This window comes from Molothrus aeneus, chromosome Z, assembly GCF_037042795.1.
Source record: "Molothrus aeneus isolate 106 chromosome Z, BPBGC_Maene_1.0, whole genome shotgun sequence".
Taxonomy (NCBI): domain Eukaryota; kingdom Metazoa; phylum Chordata; class Aves; order Passeriformes; family Icteridae; genus Molothrus; species Molothrus aeneus.
Window position 1 is genome coordinate 31,203,337 of NC_089680.1, and position 24,285 is coordinate 31,227,621.

At 35.8% G+C, this 24,285-nt stretch overlaps 1 protein-coding gene across 1 annotated transcript; it reads right to left on the minus strand.

Moving 5' to 3' along the window:
- Positions 1 to 208: 208 nt before the first annotated feature.
- POC5 (POC5 centriolar protein) lies at positions 209 to 23,494 on the minus strand. The gene is made up of 11 exons (XM_066569691.1): positions 23,411 to 23,494; positions 18,716 to 18,863; positions 12,220 to 12,392; positions 11,674 to 11,850; positions 9,274 to 9,378; positions 8,390 to 8,569; positions 7,127 to 7,289; positions 4,252 to 4,370; positions 3,399 to 3,512; positions 2,397 to 2,573; positions 209 to 967 (listed from the first exon to the last, which is right to left on the minus strand). The coding sequence occupies exons 1-11, from the start codon at positions 23,492 to 23,494 to the stop codon at positions 818 to 820; spliced, it is 1,590 nt and encodes a 529-aa protein (XP_066425788.1). The 3' UTR covers positions 209 to 817.
- Positions 23,495 to 24,285: the final 791 nt, after the last annotated feature.

The window sequence follows — 24,285 nt, forward strand, 5'->3', positions numbered from 1 at the left end:
TGTCTATTTTAGTGATCTTTTTTATAACATAGCAATAGTTTTATCAGGTAATGGAGCAATTGAATTGCCTTTTCTGTTTGCATATAGCTAGCATTATTTTGTGCTGAATCCTACTGTTTGTACTAAAAAAGTGATCAGATCTTAGACTGAAGTCTTACTCCAAACTGTCCTCCTGTTTGCAATCTTCCTTGACTCTGCTGCAGGAATATGAAGAACAGACCAGTAAATCATAAAGTTTTGGAAATAGGGACCTAAAGTACAGATGCTTGGATTCATCAAGTTCTGCAACATTAGCTTGCAAAATTAAAATGTTTAAGAATTTGATGGACTGGGTACCTCACCTTGCCTAAATTGGACCCTGGGTGTGGAGGATGCTACCCTGCTGTTCTTCATTTACATACACTGTTGCAGGATATAATTAAAGTGCATGTCAACTATACTTACATGCATAAGCAAGTAAAAGTGTTTGTAAGAAAAAAAATTCATTTTCTCTTGAATATAGATGTTACTATCATTGGGATTAAACAAGAGATTCAGACAAAAATCACATTGTATCCTTTATTTAAAAAGTGTGCTAAAGATTTCTTAAATAAAAAGCGTTTTTCTTAATAATAAAAAGTTTGGAGGTAGAACAACAAGCTCAAGCTCTTTTTTCCCCTCCAGGTTTTATTATAAAAGCACTTTCACTTAAAAAACCTTCCTTTTTTAGAAAAGGGTAAAAACATGATATGTACTTTAGGCCTTACTGCATCAAATCTGAAAGGACGGGGAAGTGGTACCTTGATTAAAAACCCCTACTGGTGAGAAAGATAGTCAGTCAGTCAACAACTTTTATTGACTGTACACTGGTGTGAGTTTGGCTCTGAAGCACTCGCCCGGCTTGTCCTGCAGGTCTCGCAGAGGTAGAGCCAGAAGAGTGAAGCACAGTTCGAGGATACTTAGCAGCAGTGGCTTGTGATATGGTTTGCTGAAAAGTAATCAGATACATCAAAACACTTAATGACACAAAACATTCACATTAAAATAGCTCTAGGTGAGCTGTAGTTTAAAAAGAAAGACCTGCAACCTAACAAACTGAAATACACTTTTCAAGAAAGAAAAAAATAAATGGTCATTTAACAGAAAGAGGAAGATTTTTTCCTTTCTTATCTGTAATACACTTTTTGGAATACGAAGTGCTAAACTTCCAGTTAACTAAGTATTTTGAGCTTTTATCATCTCAGTCTTATTTCAAGGTTGGTTTGTTTTAGTATTTTACCATACTGTTCACAATTTTCCCCTGTAGTGCCAATTTTCCTTTTGAAGTATTTGCTATAAGGCAGTCCCTGAAAGATCATTGAAAATAAAAGGTTTGCAATTTTATTAAGAAGTAATTTTCTGCCCATAAAACTAGCCACCTTAGTGTAATAAACCATATTCATTCTGCTTTTTATCAAGGTAAATTCTTTTCCCTCTCAAATTAACTCAAGACAAACACTTAAGATTTTTATTTGCAGAACTGGTATACAGAATGTATCTCCAGGGCTGTCACAGTTATTACATTTTTGGAAGTCAGCTTTTGTAAACAGTAGTTCAGGTGCTTTCCTTGTCACACTAGTCACAAAATCTGAATCCAGAAATTGTTGTTAATGAAATAATTACCACACTGAATCTCTAAACTCCTAAGAACATAAAATTTAAACATTAATTTCTGCTTAGGAACCCAAATTCTTGAATTCTTCTATGTGCAGGAAGCCACATGGCTGTGAGTCACAGGAGGAGATGGGGGCCTTTTCTGCTTCTGCTACTACCATGATGGTGAGGAGATTGAGGGTATTTGGGGAGCTGGGAAGAGACAGAGCCAGGACAGGTGGCCCAAACTGACCAAAGGGATATTCCAGACCATGTGGCACCAAGCTCCGTGTATAAAGGGGGGGAAAGAAGCAGAAAAGGGAGGGACATTTGTGGTGATGTCATTTGTCTTCCCAAGTAACCATTTTGCATGATGGGGCCTGGCTCTCCTGTAGATGGCTGAACACCTGCCAGTGCATGGGAAGCACTGAATTAACTCCTTGGTTTGCTTTGCTTGTGTGCAAAGCCTTTGCTTTCCCTATTACACTGTCTTTTTCTCAACCCATAAGTTGTCCTGCTTTCACCCTTCTGATTCTCTTCCCAAACTCTCTGGTGGGGGAGTGAGTGGGTGGCTGTGTGGGGCTTGGCTGCTGCCTGGGGTTAAACCATGACATCTCCTCACCAGTGCCTTCTACACAAAGACACAAGGTACTGTTTGCTGTTTTCAACAGGCCTAAAGTCTGAGCTTTGTCTAATACCTCTTCACAAGGTAATTTTCTTCAAACTATTTTGAGATGTGTTGTAATAAAAATACTTTAAGAACATAAATACACAATCTGATTTACCTGAGTGACTGGATGGTGCTTCTCAACAATAACTGAACTCATGGGTGGAGCAACTCCCATCACTGCTAAACTCCCAGAAGCTCTGGATTTTTGTCCCATATCAGCTCGGCCTGTGATTCGAGCAGTGATTGTTCTTCCTGCTTTCTGTTGTGCAGATGTTATTACTTTTGGCATGGACTATAAAAAAATTAAATATTAATTAGTAAAAAATTCTAAACATAATATTTACAATGCTAGGTGTTTCTGCTCAGTTTTATCTACCATATGCCTAAATGGAACATGTGATGTTGCAGGTAGTCCAATTACATTACACAGGACTGAATTTGCTCCACCTGGCTGCAACCAGGATTACTCTATTTTTTCTACTTGTGCGATAGCATTTCAAGTAAATTACTTCTGTTCTGAGTGAAATAAGACTAATTTGACAGAAATCAAGAGGCATGGATAGTTTAGCTTTGCTTGCTGACTGCATGCTTGAGTGACAGCTGAAGGTACTTCCATCATTGTGGAAAACCTTTCTAGCAATGATAGAGCAAATAAAAAGCTCCCATGCATACAAAAATGCATCTTTCTCTGACAGCTGATAGCAAACTGTGTCAAATATGGAAAAGAAAGGAGGGCAGTTTAGCACGAAGCACAGAAGAGAGAATGAGGGAAAAATTTCCAAGAGCAGGATAATGAGACAAGGATATGAGCACTTTCCATAACAAAAGTCAAACACCAATTGTTCCTGTTGCACTATACCTGAGTGCACTCTTCTATTCTTCACTTTGCCACACTGCCCTACCTACAATTTAAAACTGCTCCTAGCATAAATGAGTTTATGTAACATAAATGAGCATTTTCAACCTACTGTCTTCACACTGCTAGGTAAACTCTATGGCAGTGTCCTCAACTACATACCTGTGTTGCTCTGAGAAATGCACAAATAACAATACCCAAACTAATATTTGTTATGATTTTGTCCTAAAAGAAGAAAAAAAGTTAACTTTAGCATGTTACCAGTTTTTGCGTTGATGTCACACCAGATCCTGATGTCGTGCTAGTGATGATAACTGGAGAATCAGAATCTAGCCTGGTCTCAGGAGTGCTTGCATGAGCCAGGTGGCAACAAAACTGAAATGAAACCAGAGTTTATACAGAATGAGTACTACTTTCTAGAAAATACAGTTTTGCTCCTTAGATAGCCAGTTTTTTCACTATTCCAATTACCTTTTTAATTGCAATGTCTTTGCATATATTTTACCTCTAGTGTTACTGTTTATTGTCTAATATAAAATTACTTGTCTAAAAATTGTAGAAATGGTGTGAATAACATTTGTTACTATTAGAATGAAAAGTCAAGAGACAGGCATGCACATCATCTCTGTTCTAACCTACTCTCTAGCAAGATACTGTTTTACAGTGGCAAAGTTTTGAGAATGACTCCAGGGCAGGTCCAAAACAACCATGCTACTAGATGACGATCTGGCTAAGTTGGTATGACAGGACAATAAGCTGAGTTCCCTCAATGTCTGTATGTGTCACCCTCCTAAAAAAGGAGTCTGAAGTCAAGCCTTTCATCTTTTGAGAATATACTAAATTCAGGTTTATTAAAAAAACCCCTCTTAACAGCCTTTTTTCCAGAAAGAACCTTAAGAGAGCAAATTATACTTATTGTAGTGACCTTGTCTTTGTTAGTTTAATGCATTTTCACTAAAAAAAAAAGAGCTTAATGAAAGTACAGCAAGCCACAGCAGCTGTGCCTCATTCACAGTGCAGTCTGAACACATCTGAACTCTCTTCAAAAAAGCACCAATCAAGGTATTTCTCTTTTGTCACTAGAAATACAGTTCTGTTCCAGCTACATGCTTACCATGTTTTCCACCTGAACAGCAGCTGCTGGTGGAGGTGGTGGTGAGGGTTGATTATATTGTGAAGGAGGTGGCCTTCCTGCACCAGTGGTCGCATGATCATTTCTTCTGCTTCCTATATCTATTATTAGAAACAAAAAGTAAAGGGATAAGCACATAATCTAGCTAACCCTAAGGGGTGGGGATATGGGGGAAGATAAGTTACAACGAAAATTTTAATATTTCTTTGGGATTTCTGTATAATCTAATAAAAAAGAGCAGGCTGTTCTTTATAGAGGTAGGTAGACAGATATAAACAAACATTCCTATATTTTACCCTCTTTTGAGATGCTTATGTTTTGAAAGGGGCTTGTTTCTCTATGTCTCAACATTTCTGTGGCACATCTCACCTACTTGTAGTGCAAAGAACTGAGGTTCTTCCTACTGCTTGCCAAAACTAAAATCAGTGTGCAAGTGGTGCTCTTATCCTAAGAGAGAAAATCCAGTTCAGGTAGTAAAACACAAAGGTCATTTGCTCATTCCAGGAACTAGAGTGACACCATGTGGTAGTTGTGTTTGGTTTTTTAAATTAGCTGAAATAAGAAGGAAAAATAAAAGGAAAGTGCTTCAAATCTGTGCAATACTTATAGATGTCAAGAGTCAAAGGGTACTAGAATGTGCATTTTCTACATATCTATGTGTGTACACACACATTAAGCTTAAGCAAAGGCAGGACTAATGCACAGTTATAGATCAGTAAGATCTGATCTATTTTACTGGAGGAAAACAGTATTAGGACTTTTATAAGCAAAAACTTATGAATTCCTGTGGCGTCAGTGTTCTTAACATGAAGAGGTTAAAATAATCTTAATATACTACTAAGTAAAAAAAAAGTCATCAAATTAGGCAGGTAACTTTAACACCATCAACACTGACACTAAATATTATGAAGCCATCAAGTTTGAGACACATGCACACTATTAATAAATACACTGTAATGATATATGATATGTATTTTACCTGTAGATTTTGTGTATATTAAATGTATATTAAAATAACCAAATAATAAATTTGTAAAGGGGTGAAATTCTGCATTTTATGTCCAGTGACAGTAGGTGGCACTGCAGTGTTCATATAAATTTATATTGCTGACTGGCACATTGAAGTTTTGATGTCCACAGATCAAAAGACTAGAAACAAATCATAATAATCTCCTCTGATGTTTGCAGTCCTCCAGTGTCCTGATCACTGTTCCACCTGATTAAGAATGTGGATCAACAGTTGTTCAACCATATTAAACAATTATGTAACTAACTTCATTAAAACCACCATCTGGCTGTAAGGAAAACATAATATGATGCCTGGGGCAGGGAAGAAGGTAGTACCAGAGGTGGTGGAAGCTGATGACCTGCTCAGGACTGAGGACAAAAGAGTCTGTGAAATGTTATGAAGCCTGATTAAAAAGCATAATAGTGGACACACAAATAAATGAGTTATGGGTACCCTAACATGCAGCACAACAAAATCTTTAGGTGTTGTGCTGGTGTAGAGTATCAGTTCCAGCTTCTTAGTAAAAATCAAGCAAAATTTTGGGTCCATGAAAATAAAGGGTTGGTCACAACTATTATAGAGCTCAGTTTTCTTTATTTCCTTACTACTTACTCTCATTTTTATAGGTCTACAGAAACAATGCTTTCACACCAGTCAATAAACCTTTATTATTAGGGAGACCTGGTGTCTGTTGCATGTTTTTTTAAAACAACAGACAAACAAATAAAAGATAATGCTTCAAGATAGAATAATTCTTAACTAATAACACAGTGAAAAATAAAGTACTTGGGAAATGCCCTGTAATTATATTCCCAAACCCAGTACCTTCAAAAAATCATTCATTCTTAACCTTCTACCAATACTGATCCTAAATTTTTACTAGCACACAGCTACACTTTGCTAATGTCATATTAATTTCCTAAGCAACTGCACAAATACCGCTTATGTTTAACAGGCTTAGACAGCTGCTCAGGTAAGTATCTGCTTACATCTTCTTCAGGTTTTTATTTTCTCTATCTACCTTTTTTGGTGAAGAATTTCTCTAAAGTAGTTCAGAAACTTCTGTATAAGATTGCTAAATTTAGCAACTGAAGTTACTTGTCTAAGGCTATTAATCACTGCCAATACAGATAGCTGTTGAGCCACACATAACTGTGGCACTCCTGCTGGCACAGCTATTTTCTCTTTAACCTAGGTTGCTCCACCAGCACAATTATGTTCCCACTGCTACGGATTGTCTCAGTCTGAGAGAGTGATTTCACTGTATCTGTAAGCATGTGTAGCACTTCCCTGTGTAGCTGCACAGGTTCTACAGGTATGCTGCTGATAAAAATAGACTGGTGTTTCCTGTTCTGGCATGGAGTTACATCTAAATACAGAACCTGAGAGATTTGCTTGCCCTTTTTACATTCAAAAGCAGGATTAAGAAAGAAGGGAGAGCTGTCTGGGAAAAGCTGATTCATGGCACACTGAGATGCCAGAGTAAAAAGGAATTTTCAGGATTTTGTCTAAATGCTCTATAACCTGGTGTTTTAAGAAGTTTGCCACCTTTGACTTCCTTTCCTGCCTTCAGCTGCAATTTCCCACTTTCCCAGCAATGTGGGATGAAGAGAACATGTTCCTCCTTTCAGCTACAGCTGTATGAAGTCCAGCCTCAAAGTACTTCTCAACATATTCAACAGGACGTTTTAAAGCAATAAAAGTTTAATAAACTCTGTATTGCCAAAAATTCTCAAATAAAAAAAAAAAAAAGAGAAAAGGAACTGCATTAAAACAAACAAAAAATCCCAAACAAATCCAACAAAAACGCACACACACTACCAGATTAAACCTGCTAGTCATACTAACCAGGATCTGGCCTACTGTCCTTGCTTTGAAACATGGTCATTGCTTCCAGATTCAAAGCACATACACCACGCATAAAGGCTTTCTTCATGGTGTCTTCATACTGATCTCTTTCAGTATGCAGTCGCAGAAGCTCAGATCTTGTCAGTTCCAAAGCAGCAGTTAACTACAAAAAAGATTAAGGAAACAAGTCTCTCTTACTTCTCAATGCAAACTACAAACATATTCATCAATAATTTTAAAAATAATATACTATATTTACAAAGACAGAGGTTCTCACTTGAAAACCTCTGCTTCACCAGAGATGAAGTTGATGATGTAGTTCCTTTGTAGTACAGCACAATATTAATAATATAGCATATCAAGGAGAAGACTATTCAAAAGATATAGGACTGTCAGACTCTACCTAAGCAGAACTACATCTTTGCAAGCTTTTGTCTTTTAGAAATTGGCATCTGGCACAAGCCAGATCTCTGCAGAAATATGGGTTCATTCAACAGAAGAGCAAGTCTTCTCTGATGATGATTTAAGTATAAGGGTACATTTTCATCACCAGTGTCTCTTCTCTAGATACTGTAAAAAACTAAAAAGGCTGAGAAAAGATCAGATCAAGTTGCTACTTATGGTTTTTGTGCTGTTAAGACATATTTGGTAAGCCTGTTCTTAAAATTCTAGGTTTAATTTCTTGCTGAAATACAAACCTCTTAAAAATGATATTTTAAAACTGATTACTTAGCGTGCACCAATGCACAGGTGGACAATTTCACCTCAAGCTCTGAAAATTCTTTAACAGGCTTAATCAGCAAGCTAAAGAAAAATCAAACGTAATTTCAGCCTTTAACAGAATAGCTGTTACAGAAAAAAAATATTGTACTCATCATGATCATTCAAAGTAATAATGGTCTTCTATTTGCATTGTCTCCTTCATTAAGACCTCAAAATGCATAGCCCATACTAACAGAATGCTGTTAGAAAACAAATGGCATTCCCATTAGTAGGCAAACAGAGATTTGCCTTATTTCAGGAAGGTACAACTTATTTCATCTGTGCATGCACACTGGCAACATTTTATATCGGATGCAGGGAAAAAAGGCATGTCTAAAAACATTACAAAGATCTTAGATCCATTCAGATCTTCTTGCATACTTGGGAGTTCTGTTCTACTGGAAAATACTTATGTTTGATAGGTTTGCTGAGAAAGACACACTTTGGAGGAACAGGGGTTGGGAGTCAAGGAGCAAAAGAAGAAAAAAAAATTGATTTTACCTCTGCAATTTTTGCTTCAAAATCATTGGTGAGCTGAACGCAGACATCTTCTGCCTTTAACTGACAGGCTCTTGCTACTTTGTCTTTCCATTTTTCTTCACTAACAGAGCGCCAGGCAGCCCACACTTTCTTCATCAAAGCTGTCTGGAAATGTTTATCTGCCATTCGAATTGCATATTCCTTAGGAAGTAAATACAAACACATCATAAAAAAGTTCTGGGTTGATAAAAAGCTCAGTACTTTACTGTGGATGCTTGTTTTACAGCTTATTACACAGACCACAGGAGGAAGCCCTTAACTGAGTTACAGGTCCTGCAGTGAAGTGTTACACAAGGAGCATCAGCTGTTCAGTGCACATGTGCCAATGCACATTACTGTCCTCACCATGAGAAGCTGTGTTTGTGAGCTCCTAGGCTACACACAACAGTGGTCTTACTCTTAGTTTAATGACACCCAAACAACAACCTCACATACCCAGTGTAAACAGACATATGAAGCCATTTGTTGGGTATGTGGCACATTTGGATTCACTACAGGAATCATATAAAACCTGCAGCCAAAAAGATTGCAGGTAGTTATCATAAAACTTACATTTTGAATAAATTTAGACTTCAGGATTGTTTAAAAACTACTTTAAAACAACTCTACTATTCTACTCTATTTCAAAATAGTCAGCAGACAACAGATTTTTTTCCATTCCAGAGAGTATTTTGACAGCAACACTCCTTTTAGAACTGATCTTTTCAAACTGTTATTTGACATTGTCAAGCACATCAAAATAGAAATACCATGATTTCTTCAAACTGTAAAAAGAACTGCAGCAGCTCTGACTCTTTTGAGTTCAGAGGTTTAATTTTCACTGCATTTTGATTTTGTGCACATACCTCTTGTTTGGCTTTAACATGCTGAATCCGCCACAGTGTAAACTTTCTCATCAACGCTACTCTCTCCTTTTGTTTTTCTAATGCTTGGGTCAAGTTAGTAATTACCTGCAAAAATATTCGTTAACACTATTTCATTATCTACGATCACTGTAAGATCAAATATAATGTACTTTATGTCTCACTTATTTTTCACTTAAAGCACTTGCTTTTAACAGATGCTTTCTACTGAAACTTCCCCTTACTCTAATCAAGTAAGAAACAACGATCAAAGTTCAAATGAGAAGTAAAATTCCCGTGGCTTTGACACTCAGATTGTGGCACTTCCATTGTGTAGTTTTTAGGAAAAGTTCGACTCAATTGTTATTTCGTCCTACATTTGGTGGTTTCTGAACATTATATTGCATTTCTCATAATTAAATGTTACCACAGCATAACATCAGAAGAACTTCTTATTTCAAAGAGACTTTTAATAAATCAGAAACATTTATATTAGAAGTTTGTTTCACTTGTCTGAACAGAATAAACAAGCTAAGTTGTTGCTATAAACCAGAAAAACCTTATTAGAAATTGTTACTCTCTTTAGAAGTTCTCATGAAAGATAGTATATAAGCTTAAAGCAATTAAAACATTTCAGAGGCAAGATGTCATACTGGACAGAGACTGCAACCCAGCAATCTCTAAATTTAATGAGTACACATGAAGAACTGAGGTTCCCCAACTAAAAATTAAGCCAGGTACGATGCAAATTTGGTAGACCAAATCTGAATATTACTCCCTACTTCTGCCTAACTTCTTAAGCTAGATTCTGCCATCAGCCATATATGAGCAACTCCAATGGTCAACAGTGGGACTTTGGGGAATAATGCAAAGTTATCTTGGGACTTTGGGAAATAATGCAAAGTTATTTTAACTACTGCATAAACATTGTTGAGAACAACATTTTATGACAATACATGCTAGCATATGTTAACATATTGCATTTGTTACAGTAATAATTATTGAATATACACTAATTAAATGAATGATAACTAAAATTAAAATAGAAAACAAATTAAATTGATATGTTAATTACTTTTGTTGAAAAAGTATCATAAAAATCAATTTTCAATGCTGCACATATACTGTTACACATTAGAAGTCTTAGCCTAAGTCTATTTTTGTTAATTAGCATATTTTTGCTAATTAAATAAATTAGATTCTTATTACACATTGTAAATCTTAAATGCTTTACAATGTGTAATAAGAATCTAGTACTTGTAATATTTGTTGGGCTGATGGACCTTGGTTTATGTCCATATGAGGATACCGCAGATTTCATAATTATGGAATGATATGCAGAAGCATGGAAGCACTGCCACCTTCCATTCAGGAGGTAGCAATAGTAATTTTCTATTCAAATGTTTGGGTTTTTTTCCTTAGAATCAGAACTTTAAAATTGGCTGAAGAAACAATTTCTTTGGCAGCAAAAAATGAAATAGAGCTTTCAAAGTATCACTGAGAATTATTGCTCAGTCATTGAGCTATGGCTATCATTGTATGTCAGTCATTAAATAAGACTGACATACAATCATAGCCAATAGAATTAGATGTTTGAAAGGTATAGGCTGAAATAGCCATGCTCAAGGTACAAGTTACATGGTATAAGACTAATCCAGTTATTGTAATGTTACAACATTTATATTTGCTTGGTCTTTAAGATTAGTCTGTTTTCTAAACGAACACAGAACACTATCTTCATTCACATTTTAACTCCTGTAATGTATGTTTTTTGAAAATGTAAGTAGGAATTAGAAACCCAAACTCCATTAAGTGTTCTCAAGTACTAGGAAATATGTTCAGGGTAGCAGAAAGAAAACTCATTTATGTTGTGATTGCAAAACTGCCAAGATTTTATATCCACTTTCACACTTCTATTTAATTTTCAGGTTGTTTGCACTGTTGCCAGCAGGAAAGTGTAAACCAGAGACTCCAAATGTCCAATCTTAAGAATATGTACAAAAGTCGAATTCCTAAGAATCTTAAAATAGAGGGTCCTCAACATTTAAAACTGAAGAAAACCAATCTAATAATTGAAAATTTAGAGGCTTTTGAAATATAAGAGCTAATAAACTCACCTATGCCTGTGTGAGTTCTTCATGAAATATATGAGAAACAAGACTAGACTCTAGATTTAAGAAACAAACAATGCAAAATATAGCACATATGATGTGCTTTCATTGTTAGTATAGACAACTCTATTAGCAACCATGATTATTTTTCTACTATACAGTCTGAATGTATTATTTACTTCTCTATGTTACTTGCTTAAAAAAAATGTTGTTCAAAGAGATGGACCAAAAAATTTAGTGTAGATATTTTTAAACAGAGAGGAAATGTTAAAATATGAAATCGAGTTACTACCTCATCTTTCCTGCTAATAGAGATTTCATAAGTATGAAGTAACTCTTTCAGGTTTTCCATCTCATTCTGCAGTTGTTTCACTTGTGTGTCATGTTTCTCTTTCTCTTGTCTCATTTGAAGCTTGTGTTGTTGAATCAAATTAAGTTCCCAGTTTTTCAGTTCAGTCAGAATATTTGTCTGAAAAGTTAAAAGGATGACAGTAATGCAATGAGTTTATTTCCTCTCTATAATTTTAATCTTAAAACACTTAGCAATTAAGGAGACACAAATATTTGCAGTGATACCTTCATTACACAGGCTGTATACAGCTGTATTAACAGAAAAAATGAGCTATTGAATCATGATATCAGAACATCCCTAATGGAGACAGTTATTCCAAAGTTTTTTGAAAAAAGATATTCTGTGCTACACATGCTTATGTACAATATGCAATAACAACAAAAAATACCATTCTCCCAGTAACCACACTGAAACTTCTCCAGCACTAACTCTACAATACAATGATATCTGTGAATGATTTTTAAGGATTCCATACAATATAAATACCTTAAGACTTCCACTCCAGAGATCAACTATATTTTCTATTTGAGTGACTTTTCCATCTAGTGAAGTTAATTCAGTCACTGTGGTTTTGCTGACTTCTCCTGGACCGTGTGTGGAAGAAGTTGCTTCTGGAAGAGCAGGTTGTTCCATACCAGCTTGCTTCACTGATGTTGAGACTGAAAATGAAACAAGAGAATAAGAACTGACACTCTGGAAAGGCTGACTGGTCCACATTTTGGATGGAAGTCAGAAGTAGACAATGGTAAAAAGGAAATAAAATATTTATGTCACCAGAAATGTCCTTTACCCACATAAGAAAAACCAATCCAATTCTAATACATGCTTTCTGGACACATATATTTAAGCTGACAATCCAATTGTAACGTAAGTAAATTCAAAAGTAATGCTCCCTTAAAATACAGTATCTTAATATAAGTTTATTTGAAAGAGAATGATCACAGCAACCACCAAAAATACAGCCAGAAATAACATCTCTAAGTGAAGGCTTCTTGACAATTAACATCTCAGGTAAACAATCTACTAACTTCTGCCTTTTTTCTCAATGAGCCTGTAAACACCTGAGGTCTGTGCTGTTCCTTTACAAATTCACAAAGTAGCCTGTGGATATATTTTGATGTTAATACGTTCCTGCATCCATTTTTCTTAAAGCCTTAAATTTGTTAATCTAATTAGTATTCAAGCAATTTGAGAAAGGACATATCTACCATTAATTTATATAATGCCTTATATAACAAATCCTCACTTTCAGGAGGTGTGGTACCACTAAAGCTAGTTTGCATGTATTTGAGCTGATAATAAAGTTAATATTTAAGTAAACTTGGGAAGTAAAATATTGTTTTATATTTAGTTATTCCTTACAGAAAATTTGTTATTTTCTGTTGACAGAGTTGACAACTGAATAAAAGAATATTAGAAGAGATATTAGCAGATTCCTGCTAATAGCAACAAACACAACAACTTCAAAAAAATACTCTTTTTTCATTAACAGAGAAAACCTCCAACATTTTAGTCTTCACTTCTGAAAACAAGTATTGTCTGATGGGTACTATTTTTTGATTCAACCAAGAAGAGATAAGCTTATCTGTCACAAAGCAGTACCTTCAGTGGACACTAGAAAAGTGTGTTTCGAATTTATTTAAGGCAGAGCCTGATGGTTGATATTCTTTTACAGTTATTTTTACTGTTAGGTCTCCTTTCCTAAGGAAATGAGAAGAGCTGTCTGGCTAATACTCTCTGCCACAAAACCACTACACTCATGCTCCAAAACAAAAGGGAAATAAGGAAGAACTGGGATGCAGAAGCAGTTACAACTGCTTTTTGATATTTCTCTCAAGGTAATACACAACCACACATCATAAAATTAACACCAGCTTGAGCTAAAGGAGTGCCATCTAACACACCATTTCTATAGACTAAATGTCCTATCCTATAGCAAAAGCAAAAGACCATAAAGAGATTATTCCCCATCACAGAGTAAATTAAAATCAGGCTTTAGCTTTTTGTCATTGTTTCTCCTGAAAATGACAGAAGTATTGCTAAAGTAGTGGCAGAATTTGAATATTTGTTGCTTGTAAAAATGTCCAAAATACATGACATGCCAGACAGATGATCCAGATTACTTGAAATATATCTAATTTCTGTGATGAAGAATCTGGCTGGCATATGACAATAAAGTTATCTGGCACTGTTACCACTGTCAAATATTCACAGTTTGTCCTTCACCACTTTTCCCCATTCCTGCATGTCACTCCTTCCTTAAGCTGTAACATGAAATGCCTGAAGCTTTGTTTTTATTTTTAAACTTCTACTACTTAGTTAGATTACAAAGATATCCTACACAGCACAGTTTGTAAGATACCTTCAAAAAAAACCCCCGAAACCCAACAGAACAAAATGTTACCAATCAAAACAGGATATTAAAATAGGCTCACAACTGCCATAGTCTGAGAATCACAATATTACTAGTTCATCACTACCTTCCCCTTAATTCTCCCTATGAACAGATTATCCTAACACAGCTTTCATTTCTCTCATTTACCATAGGATGTATAATATCTTCATTGAATCCACCAAGTGTATCTGTTACATGTTTATAACATCATCTTATGAAATTCATCTTGGCCTTCCAGCATTGCTATAATTTTCTACAGTTGTATACACATTAACTTAATTCTTATTTCTAATGCTCTATTTCTGTCACCTCTACTCCCTCCATAGAGTTATATGATGTCACTCAGTTACAGTGCACTAAGGTACCAAGGACACTAGAACCATTTGGATATGATAAGTATAGAAATGCACTTTATTAAATAATCTCCACACATATTTACTGCAACAAATCTCTAGACAGAGGTAATGAAATTAGCTGTTTATCCAGATGTCTGTTACTACAGTTGAGCTTTTTTGTGTTGTTCTAGTATCTGACTTTTTCTGCTTTTATTAAGTAAATAAGCTCTGACACTGTTCTCACACATTAGATGCTATTAGTGGCCCAAGCTGAGCACAGCAATTTGCTAAAATGTTCTAAGAAGTTTAATGGATATATACTGAGGACTAGCAGGCTTGAAGAGAAGGATTTTTTCTACTCTTTGGGCATGAGTCATCATTGCACATCTCTGCAACAAATAATTTACTGCTCCAGTCTTAGTAATTTTCAAATTTAATCAACTAAACTGATAACAAGAACAGCAAATGAAGTTTTATGTTTCAAAGTTTAAAAGCATTTGGACATTGAACTGAATTAAACAGCATGTTTATTCCAATTACTTCTCTTATTTGACTGAAAGCTCTTAGGGAAGATACCATGTATACTTAAATTTTCTGCAACAAATAGAGATTACAAGTAATTAGAGTTCTACCACCATAATGGTAGCATCCAGACCAAAGAACACTTCATAACCAGAACTTCATTTCAGAAGGCATCATATGGCATTGAAAACTCAGTCGGTTCCAATACCATCACATGGAGAAGGGGAAAATACATTGTAAACTTGAGAAGCTCTGCACAAGAGCAAACTTTCAGATTTTAACTCCAACCTCAGCACATTCAGTCATTTTGTTTTACAGTTATAGAACACTAACCTATTAATTTATGATTTTGTTATTTTAACACAGTAGCAGCAATAGAGCCAAATGTCAAAAAGCCTGATTTTTAGTATGAACAAGCAAGCAGTGCCAAAAGAATGGAGTTTAACAAAAAAATTAACTGCCCTTCAGAAAAAAACCTGGTAAACAATCCCACCTGATCGGCATTAGAGGTAGAGCATTAAGCTTGAATTTAAGCATTAGAGGTATAGTATTAAACTTACAGTTTTCTCATTGTTCATTCAAAGTCATGTTATTATCATCATGAAAAAAAGAAGATATTCTGAGGGCATTAACACTGTGGCCAGCACGACTTCAATACATAATCACCATCAATCAATAGTAGTGATTATATAGAAGAGTTCAAGATTTTGATCAGATCTTCTCCTAGAAGCTGAAATAACCTTTTTACAACTAGATTGTTTCCATCTTCTCTAGGAGGTATGACCCATCTCTCTCACAGACTGAGGAGACACAGTGAACAGCAAACACATATTTTGATAAAGTAGCAAAGCAAAGGAAACTTGTTTATAGCATTTTAATTGACAGAAGCAGGATGAATCTGTGTAAATATTGTTCCTGTCTCTTGTGTTCTCTGGGAAGTTCAGAAGCACCTTTTTTACTGTCTTTAATCACTTTTTTTCCATTCTATGAATGGAAACAGATCTGTGAACTGCTGCAGTGTGGGTCACTCTTCCATGGGAACTCTTCCGGGTCCTTTCGGGTGTTTATTTTTAGGGTAATGTAGGCCTTGTGTTTTTCTGGCTTCTCCTATTTCTCTGCATGGGGTGCAGTCCTGCAAGGAGAGGCTGCTCCAGTGTGGGCCTCCCACGGTGTCACAAGTCCTACCAGGAAACCTGCTGCAGCATGGGCTCCTCTCTCCACAGGTCTGCAGGTCCCTGCTCCAGTGTGGGCTTCCCATGAGGTCACAGTCCCCTCCCAGACACCCACCTGCTCCAGCGTGGGTCTGTCTCCTCCATGGGCTGCAGGTGAATCCCTGCACCTCCCTGACCTCCATGGGCTGCAGAGGCACAGCTGTCTCACCATGGGCTGCAGGGGCATCCCAGCTCCAGGGCCTGGAGCATCCCCTGTCCCTGCTTCTCCAGTGACCTTGGTGTGTACAGAGCTGTTCCTCTCACATATTCTCACTCTGTTCTTCTGTGGTCACAATTACAATGATGCAAAACTTCTTTTTCTTCTCAAATCTCTTATCACAGAGGCATTACCACCATTTCAAATTGCCTCAGCCTTGGCCAGTTGCACTCCCATCCTTTGGAGCTTCCAGGGACTGGCTCTGGTGGACATGGAGGAAGCTTCTGGCAGCTTCTCACAGAAGCCACCCCTGTAGCATCCTCCATTACTAAAGTTTGGCCATGCAAACCCAATGCAGCCCAGAAAAAAAATTAAAAAGTAAGAGCAGAGTTACAGGGAGACAGGAGACTTTTGGTTTGCTGGCTAAAATTTTCTCTTCAGACAAATATGATCGAAAATAGAGTATACAGTCATGTACCAAGAAAGCGTAAGAGTCTGATTCTGATATTCTTTCTTATGAACAGAAGTATTACACATCACAAAAAATCCCTTACAAAACAATATTCCACTCAAACTGGGAGACAAAACTCTAAGCAGAGAGCATAGAGGACAATACCCAAATTAAAATTTACTCCATAATATAGTTCCACATAGCTGGGTTTGAAATTTTCTACTGTTTTAAGAGCATCAAGTCAGGTTGAGAAATAGTTCCAGCAGCTGACATTAACTGCTCTACAAATCAAGAGTTTTGCAAGTGTACTCGAATCCTGACAATCTGTGACTTATAATGTGACTGATCAACAATGGAAGAACACAGAGGAGGTAAGTACTCTGCTCATGGAGCTCTGGAAAGAATACAGGGAGTGACCACAGCTGCTTTAAAGGAAGCTGAAGTAATCTCAGCTTAGGAAGGGGCTCTGGGGGGCCTTTGTTTCTCACAAAAGACTGCACCATTTGAGGGGATCAACTGGCCTTAGCTAAGTGTGAAGGCTGAACGCATTTATGTGCTACCCAGAGAAGCACAGCTTGAGCCAGCCCACAGTATAAAAAAAAGCAAGCAGCAAAATGAACTTTCAACATAGCAATAGACTTGAGCTGGCTTTAACCCACACACACTGTCGCAGCAAGTGGGGACAGCTTGTGTCATGATAGTTCATGTACAGCTTGTCATGATAGCTCATATACAGAGACTGGCAACAGGAGTCACAGCTGCACTGTGATCTGCATGCTGCAGACATTCTGTGGTATGACATTTTGCTGTAATGTTCACCTAAGTCCTGCTCAGACTTCGGCTAACTCACAGCTAGGAGTGTGCCATGAGGTCAAGGCAAGAGCAGCACATAGGCAAGATATGATGGACAGAAGGGCTAAAGGTCATTATGCAGCTGTCATAAGCTACCACTCACTATCTCCTGCAGCCTTAATCCTTCCACACAGATTGTCTAGCAGCTGCTTTAGAATCTAAAAACCTAAAGAAATAGTACTGACCAAACTTCCAAGTTGGAAGGTACAAGTATGTCACTTGTTCCTCTAAACAGCAGACATAAAGTCATCCACAAGGGTTATAAAAGTGAAAACAAAAAGATAGTAAATATTTTTAAAATTAAATAGAATGATAAAGAATAGAAGTTAGTTTAAAGTCAGTCTTGCCTGATTAAGCTTAGCTTCCTAGAAAAGAAATAATGCAGGTATATTTGTTTACGATTTCTTCTGAAGCAAAATTAACAGCAAAGCAAAATTCTCAATCTAATTGCTAGTGACAGAAGCAAACAACACAATTAAAAATACCCATGTTACTAATGCATCACAAGACCCTAAGTTTAGTGTCTTGTGATGCATTAGTAACATGGATAAATAAAATAACAAGAAATAAATTAAAATTAGAATAACAGGATTGAATTAAAAAAGTAAGAATGACATTCATGCTGTGACATGATTAGTCATTACACAAAGCCCTTTTAAGGTAATCCTCCCTTCCATTGAATCATTGTTTCTATATGTTTCTAAATTTCTCTATCACAGCCCTACCAGCTTAAGCAAAACCAGCTGTGACACATCAAATGTCAATGAAGTATACTGTAAGTAAGGGGTATTCCTTTTTCTGTTATTACACCAACCACCTTTAAACATCAGCACCACAAAACACAAAGAACTGTCAGCACATCAACACTGTCATCTGAAAGCGATGCCGGGGACAGAACCCTTCAGGGAATATGCCTTCCTACATTTCTTGTTGTGCAAAATGCAAATGTACTACAAATGACATACATGTATTTTTCAAACTAAAGCTATTAAAAAATGTAAGTCATCAAAGTTGTATCATTGTTCTTGTAAGCTCAACACATAGCCTTGGGCATACTACCTGGAGTATTATGGTGAGTGGTATAATCTGTTAACCTGGAAATTCTTTCAGATGGTCTCTTTTCTGAGGCAGGTTCTGGAAACTTTGAGACACACTGCTCAAACTTCGGAGTCACTACAGTATAACGAAACAGCTCTTCATATTCATCCTGTTGCAAAGTGGTGACAAAGAATTATAAAACTATAATTACATTTTTAAAAATTAGGCATATGTAAAAAGAAGTGCATATTATTTTCTATAATTTTGAGAGGTTTCTTTTTTATTATTATGGTGTAAACAGAGAGGATTTCCCCTAAAGCTGCAAAAGTGAGCTGTTTTCCTACAGTGACTATAATAATTTAACTTTCTCTTGTTTAATGTTCACATTCCTTCTTAATACAACTATATGCACTGCAATAGCTGCACAGAAAGACTCTATGAGATTCCAGCATCGGATACTAGAATAGGCACCTAAAACAAGAACTGGAAAAAAATTCCAGTCCCAGATCATCTAAGTTATTAATCGGCCCTTATTATTTCCAATGACTACTAGTAGTGCTTCAAGGAAAAACATGTATTTTTATAGCTATGACAAAGATGCTACTGAACACAGTCACACTTCACACTCTGTAACATTGCAATTTCTCTGGTGGAACTTGTAAAGCCAATCATCAAAAGTGATTTGATTATACTCAAGTTTTTTTAGAAAGGATATAATTATTCTCACCTTATATTATTTATTTTTAAAATTATACAGGTATACGGAATGTATATATATAACTTAAAAAGAAGCTTTCCTATTAAGAAGCTATAAACTTCTCTAACTAGTATGTGGCATTATGCTACACACCTAAGTAAGCCAATTAATATTTTTTTGAAACCTCCTAATGAAACAGATTTTCAGGATGAAGGTATTTAAGTGTTCATTGCAAAACCGTAAACAATCTGTATTATAGCTTAAACATGCAATCTAGTAATTAATTAAACAAGTACCACTACCAGTTACTTACTACAACAAATAAAATTTACTAAAGATTTGGAAAACAATGGCCATTGGAAAACACTATACCAGGTCACTAGCAGTTATTTTTACTTCACTTAGTATTATGACATTAGTTCTGTTATATCACATTAGAATCCTAATGAGGTCAAACCTCAAAAACCAAGTGTGAATTCAAAAATTTCCTCTTAAACCTGGAGGAAGTTAGAGTGAAAACAATCAATGAAAGGTACCAATTACATGCAATATGTTTTTGAATCTAACAACTGAAAAGGATAATACTTCAAAACTCTCAGTGTAACTTGTATATTTTTGTGTGTTTCAACTAATTAGAGAATTTAAGAAGCTAGGTTTGGTACATTTACTCTGCATTCTAGTTTCCATTTAAATGTCCATTTCCCATCTTCTAATCTATCACATTCAAAGTAAAAGCCTAAATAAATGTGTATGAAGCTATAGAATTACAAATACATGATATATCTTTTGGACACGCAAGTGTGTCACAATCCATGTAAAAAGTATAGTTAGCTGCAAATCAACAATTTATTAATTTTTCCACAGACATATCTTTCTAAATGTATACAGTTTAAATTTTAAAAGATATCAAAAGAAGAAAACAGATATCTTTAGATCTATTACTCAATCAGGAATTGCATGGAACCATACAAAACTCCCTCAGGAAAATCTCAGCTGAGTAAAAAAGCCAATATTAGCCTTAACTAATAAAAATTAAATGATTCTGCAGATGTTAGATCACACCTCTGTCTTCTTCTAAGAGATCATGCAACCAAATAGCAACTTAAACCTAATTCTTCCCAACAAATAAGTTAGTTCTCAGACAGAGCTGATCCAGCTGCTTCCACGATCAATTCAAAGGACCTAGCAGGTTAGATGTCAGATGCAAGTGGGTGTCTCATGTTGAGTCACCTAATTTAGTCACTATCACCCAATATGTCCAACTATAGACATGCTTAACATTCAAAATACGGGTATCAAGTTATGTCAGGAGATTTCTTTCAAGTTCTAATTCTTTTATTAAAACTCAAAGAATCCAATCTGTACAGAAATACGCACTCTTACGCGCCAACAGAAAGTGTCAATAAACAGCATCCAGTGACAAATCTGGAAATAAATGTTCATAAATTACAATATTACAACACTGTTGAAATGAAGTTGAAAGGCAAATATTAAAGAAAGCACAGTATCCCAGTTGTAATCAGAAACTTAGACACACAAAAAAAAGAATCCTGGAGACAGCAGTGAGAATATGTATGGAAACACTGAGTGATTAAGCATATTCCTCATCTTAAATACTCCATAACAAGTATGCTGCAACTGGAATGCAATATCGACCAGTACATTTAAAATAAAACCATAATAAAATTAAAAATATATCTTTGGTTTATTATTGTGGTTCTGCTTTTAACAGAACTTTCAAGCTGTTCTGTCAACTGCAAGTAATTCTGTTAATGTATAAAACTAGAGGAATGTAATTCTATGACCTGAAGGTCTGTGGAGTTTTGACTATTTAATGCCTTGATTTTGTAGAAGAAAATGTAGTGATGTAATGAACAAATGGCACAAAAAAAAACCCCAGATGTTTTTTGATAATTTTTTTTCTATTTTAAAATAAAAATCTACAGATACTGCAAAGGATTGCAGTCAAGGTTACTAGACAATATGACAAGAACAGATTGAATGGATAAAGTCTTGCATAACAATTATAAGTATAATGGACATTCTCTAAGAGCCAGTGGATTTCTTTGTCAGGAAAAAGTAATAAGCTGGCCTCTATTTAAAAGCAACATGTTATCAAAAAGGCCCAAACAAACAAAACAGAACAGACCTTCCAAATTTATCTAAATGGAGTAGAGTACTTCCCTGTCAACATTCCTATTGATCAGCTGTGACCTCAGTGTTGTTCTTTTCCAACAGTAACCAACTCCTACCAGGGGTAGCTTTAGGCTTGTCTAGTTTGGAGAAAAGGAGGCTAAGGGGCCTTGTTGCTCTGTACAGCTTCCTGAGCAGGGGAAGTGAGAAGAGCTGTCCATCTCGTCTCCCTGGGACCCAGTGATGGAATGAGTGGGAATGGTTCAAAATTGTGTTGGGGAGGATCAGATTAGACATTAGGAAGCATTTCTTTACTGAGAGGGCAATCAAACACTGGAATGGGCTTCCCTCCTGAAGGAGAGTGTTGGATGCCAGGAGCCTGCTGTTTAAGGGGCACTGTTTAAGGGGGCATTTGCACAATGCCCTGTAATAACATGCTTTAACTTTTGCTCAGCCACAAAATGGTCAGGCAGTTTGGCCAACAATTGATGTAGGTCACTTCCAGCTGAGCTACTCTTCTCTAGACATGTTCTCATTCACAAAACAGTCGCTCATTAGTATAAGTTTATCATTATCTACACGATACAGATTGAATGGATATGATTATATATAATATATAATGTATGATTACCTATTTATATATATATAATTATATATATATATATATATTTACCTATTTTATATATATATATATATATATAAAATATACGATTACCTGTGATTATCAGGTGGCCTTAGAGCCTCCTTGATAATCACAACCAGGTCATAACAGAAAATTCTGGTCCTTCAAAATTTGTAGCATGATGCTTTTATCTTGTTCTCTGACTACAAGAAGCATTGGAAACACACATGCATTTACTATTCCTAAAAAAAGATTATGAAAACTTATCCATGAGATACAAGCACAAATAGAGACATACATGAACTGTGGAAATTAATTGCCCCATAAAATGTTGTTTTAAAGGTACAAGTCAATCCAAATAGTAAAAAAAGAAAGAAGAAAACCCCTTAATTAAACAGTGTTTAATTAATCAAATCAAATTAAACAGTGTTGCTACTGTACATGCCCATTTCACTATGTGACAAATGTGGAGATGCACTTCTAAGGGCAACTAGCAAAACATGTTATTGCCAAAACCGTCCTGGTTTGGACTGTATCCTACCGAAGGAAAAAAACCACACAATCTACTATGCAAATAGGAATAAAAAATTATTAAATTATGAAAATCTGCTGCTTTCAAAAGAATGGTACAAAGACTTTATCCAGTATCCTTGCATCCTCTTGAAAGCATGACGAGCACAGAAAAGGCAACCCCCAGTATTATAGTTACAGAATGTCCTAATGTATTTGATGCAGAAAGCAACAAAAACAAAACAAAAAGCAATCATTTCCTTTCTGTGATTAACTTGGCCATAATACTACTCCAAGGGAAATAAATCCATTTTATAAAATTCAGTTTTTACAAAACTGACTCATGGGGAAAGCCTAAAATATAACTACTCATCATCTCTCAAAAGTCATGGGTTTCTATCCCACTGTGTCAAATTCTGGCTTCTTGATAAGACTTAACACAAATAAAGAATAACACTAGGAAAAAAAGCTGAGAAAACTACCTATTTTACTTGCTGCTGACCAAAGTCTAAAGTTTAGGTAAGAATTTTTACATAAATTTCTTGTGAAATGCACAGAAATGGAATCTAACTGAACATATTTTCATAACAGTATTTTTTGCAGCCTACCTTGTTTCTTTTCCCTAATATTTTTATTATTTTCCTATGTATGTAAAACATAAAAAAGATGAACATTTAGTTAGATTTGCTCACAGTTATTCTTTACCAAATAAAATGCCATGACAGTAAATCAAATTATATTGCCTCTGTCCTACCTGAGGATCTGAAGAAACAGAACTGTCCTGAACAAAGTCATTTGGGAAAATTGGACTTGTGCTTTTCTCCTCATCAGATGACATTCTGCACAAAGTAACTCTATAAAACAGTACAAGCTGAACTTCATTTTTCAGTTTCAGTACATAAACATATATTCACCAATATTTTCCCCAGAAACAGATTCTGCTGTTACAACTGGATCAATGCCCATTCTGTGCACTAAACTGATTGAATAGTCTCATTATATAATGTTGCAAACTGTCATACTCAAAATAATGGAAATATTTTCACTAAGTTATAAGAAAACAAGGAAAGACCCCAAAGCAACAATGTCAGTTGTTGCAGTTACAGATATACTCCTGTGTCATTTTTATTCACACTGTATTGCCTTTTAGCTTATCAGGCTGTTTCAGTACAAAATTCCTACAGAGCAACATAAGAATGTATAGGCTACACTGTGCCCACCCACTATGTTACCTCAGCCACAGCCCAAGATCAGATAGTGCCCTGAACACTCCTGTTCAATACCCTGGATCTTACTGGTCAACATCAGTCTCCCATCTCTATTTTGAGTTTCAGGCCCAGGAACATGAACAGCTATGGAAGGACAAGTAACACCTTAGGTTCAATAAATATCAACCATTCCAGCAATTTCTTAGCAAGACAGTGAGGCATTCTTTGAATATTTGGGAAGTAGGCAATGTTGAAGAATTGATAATAAGCTTGAAGACCTTGTGAAAGATATACATATCTTTTAATCAAATACAGCCTTGTATAGGTCTTTCAGTGAAGAACTGAAGCTCTTGTGATAAGATTTGACAGAATAAAGGGAAAAGGACTCTATAGAATATGGCAGAGGACAGCAAGATGAAAG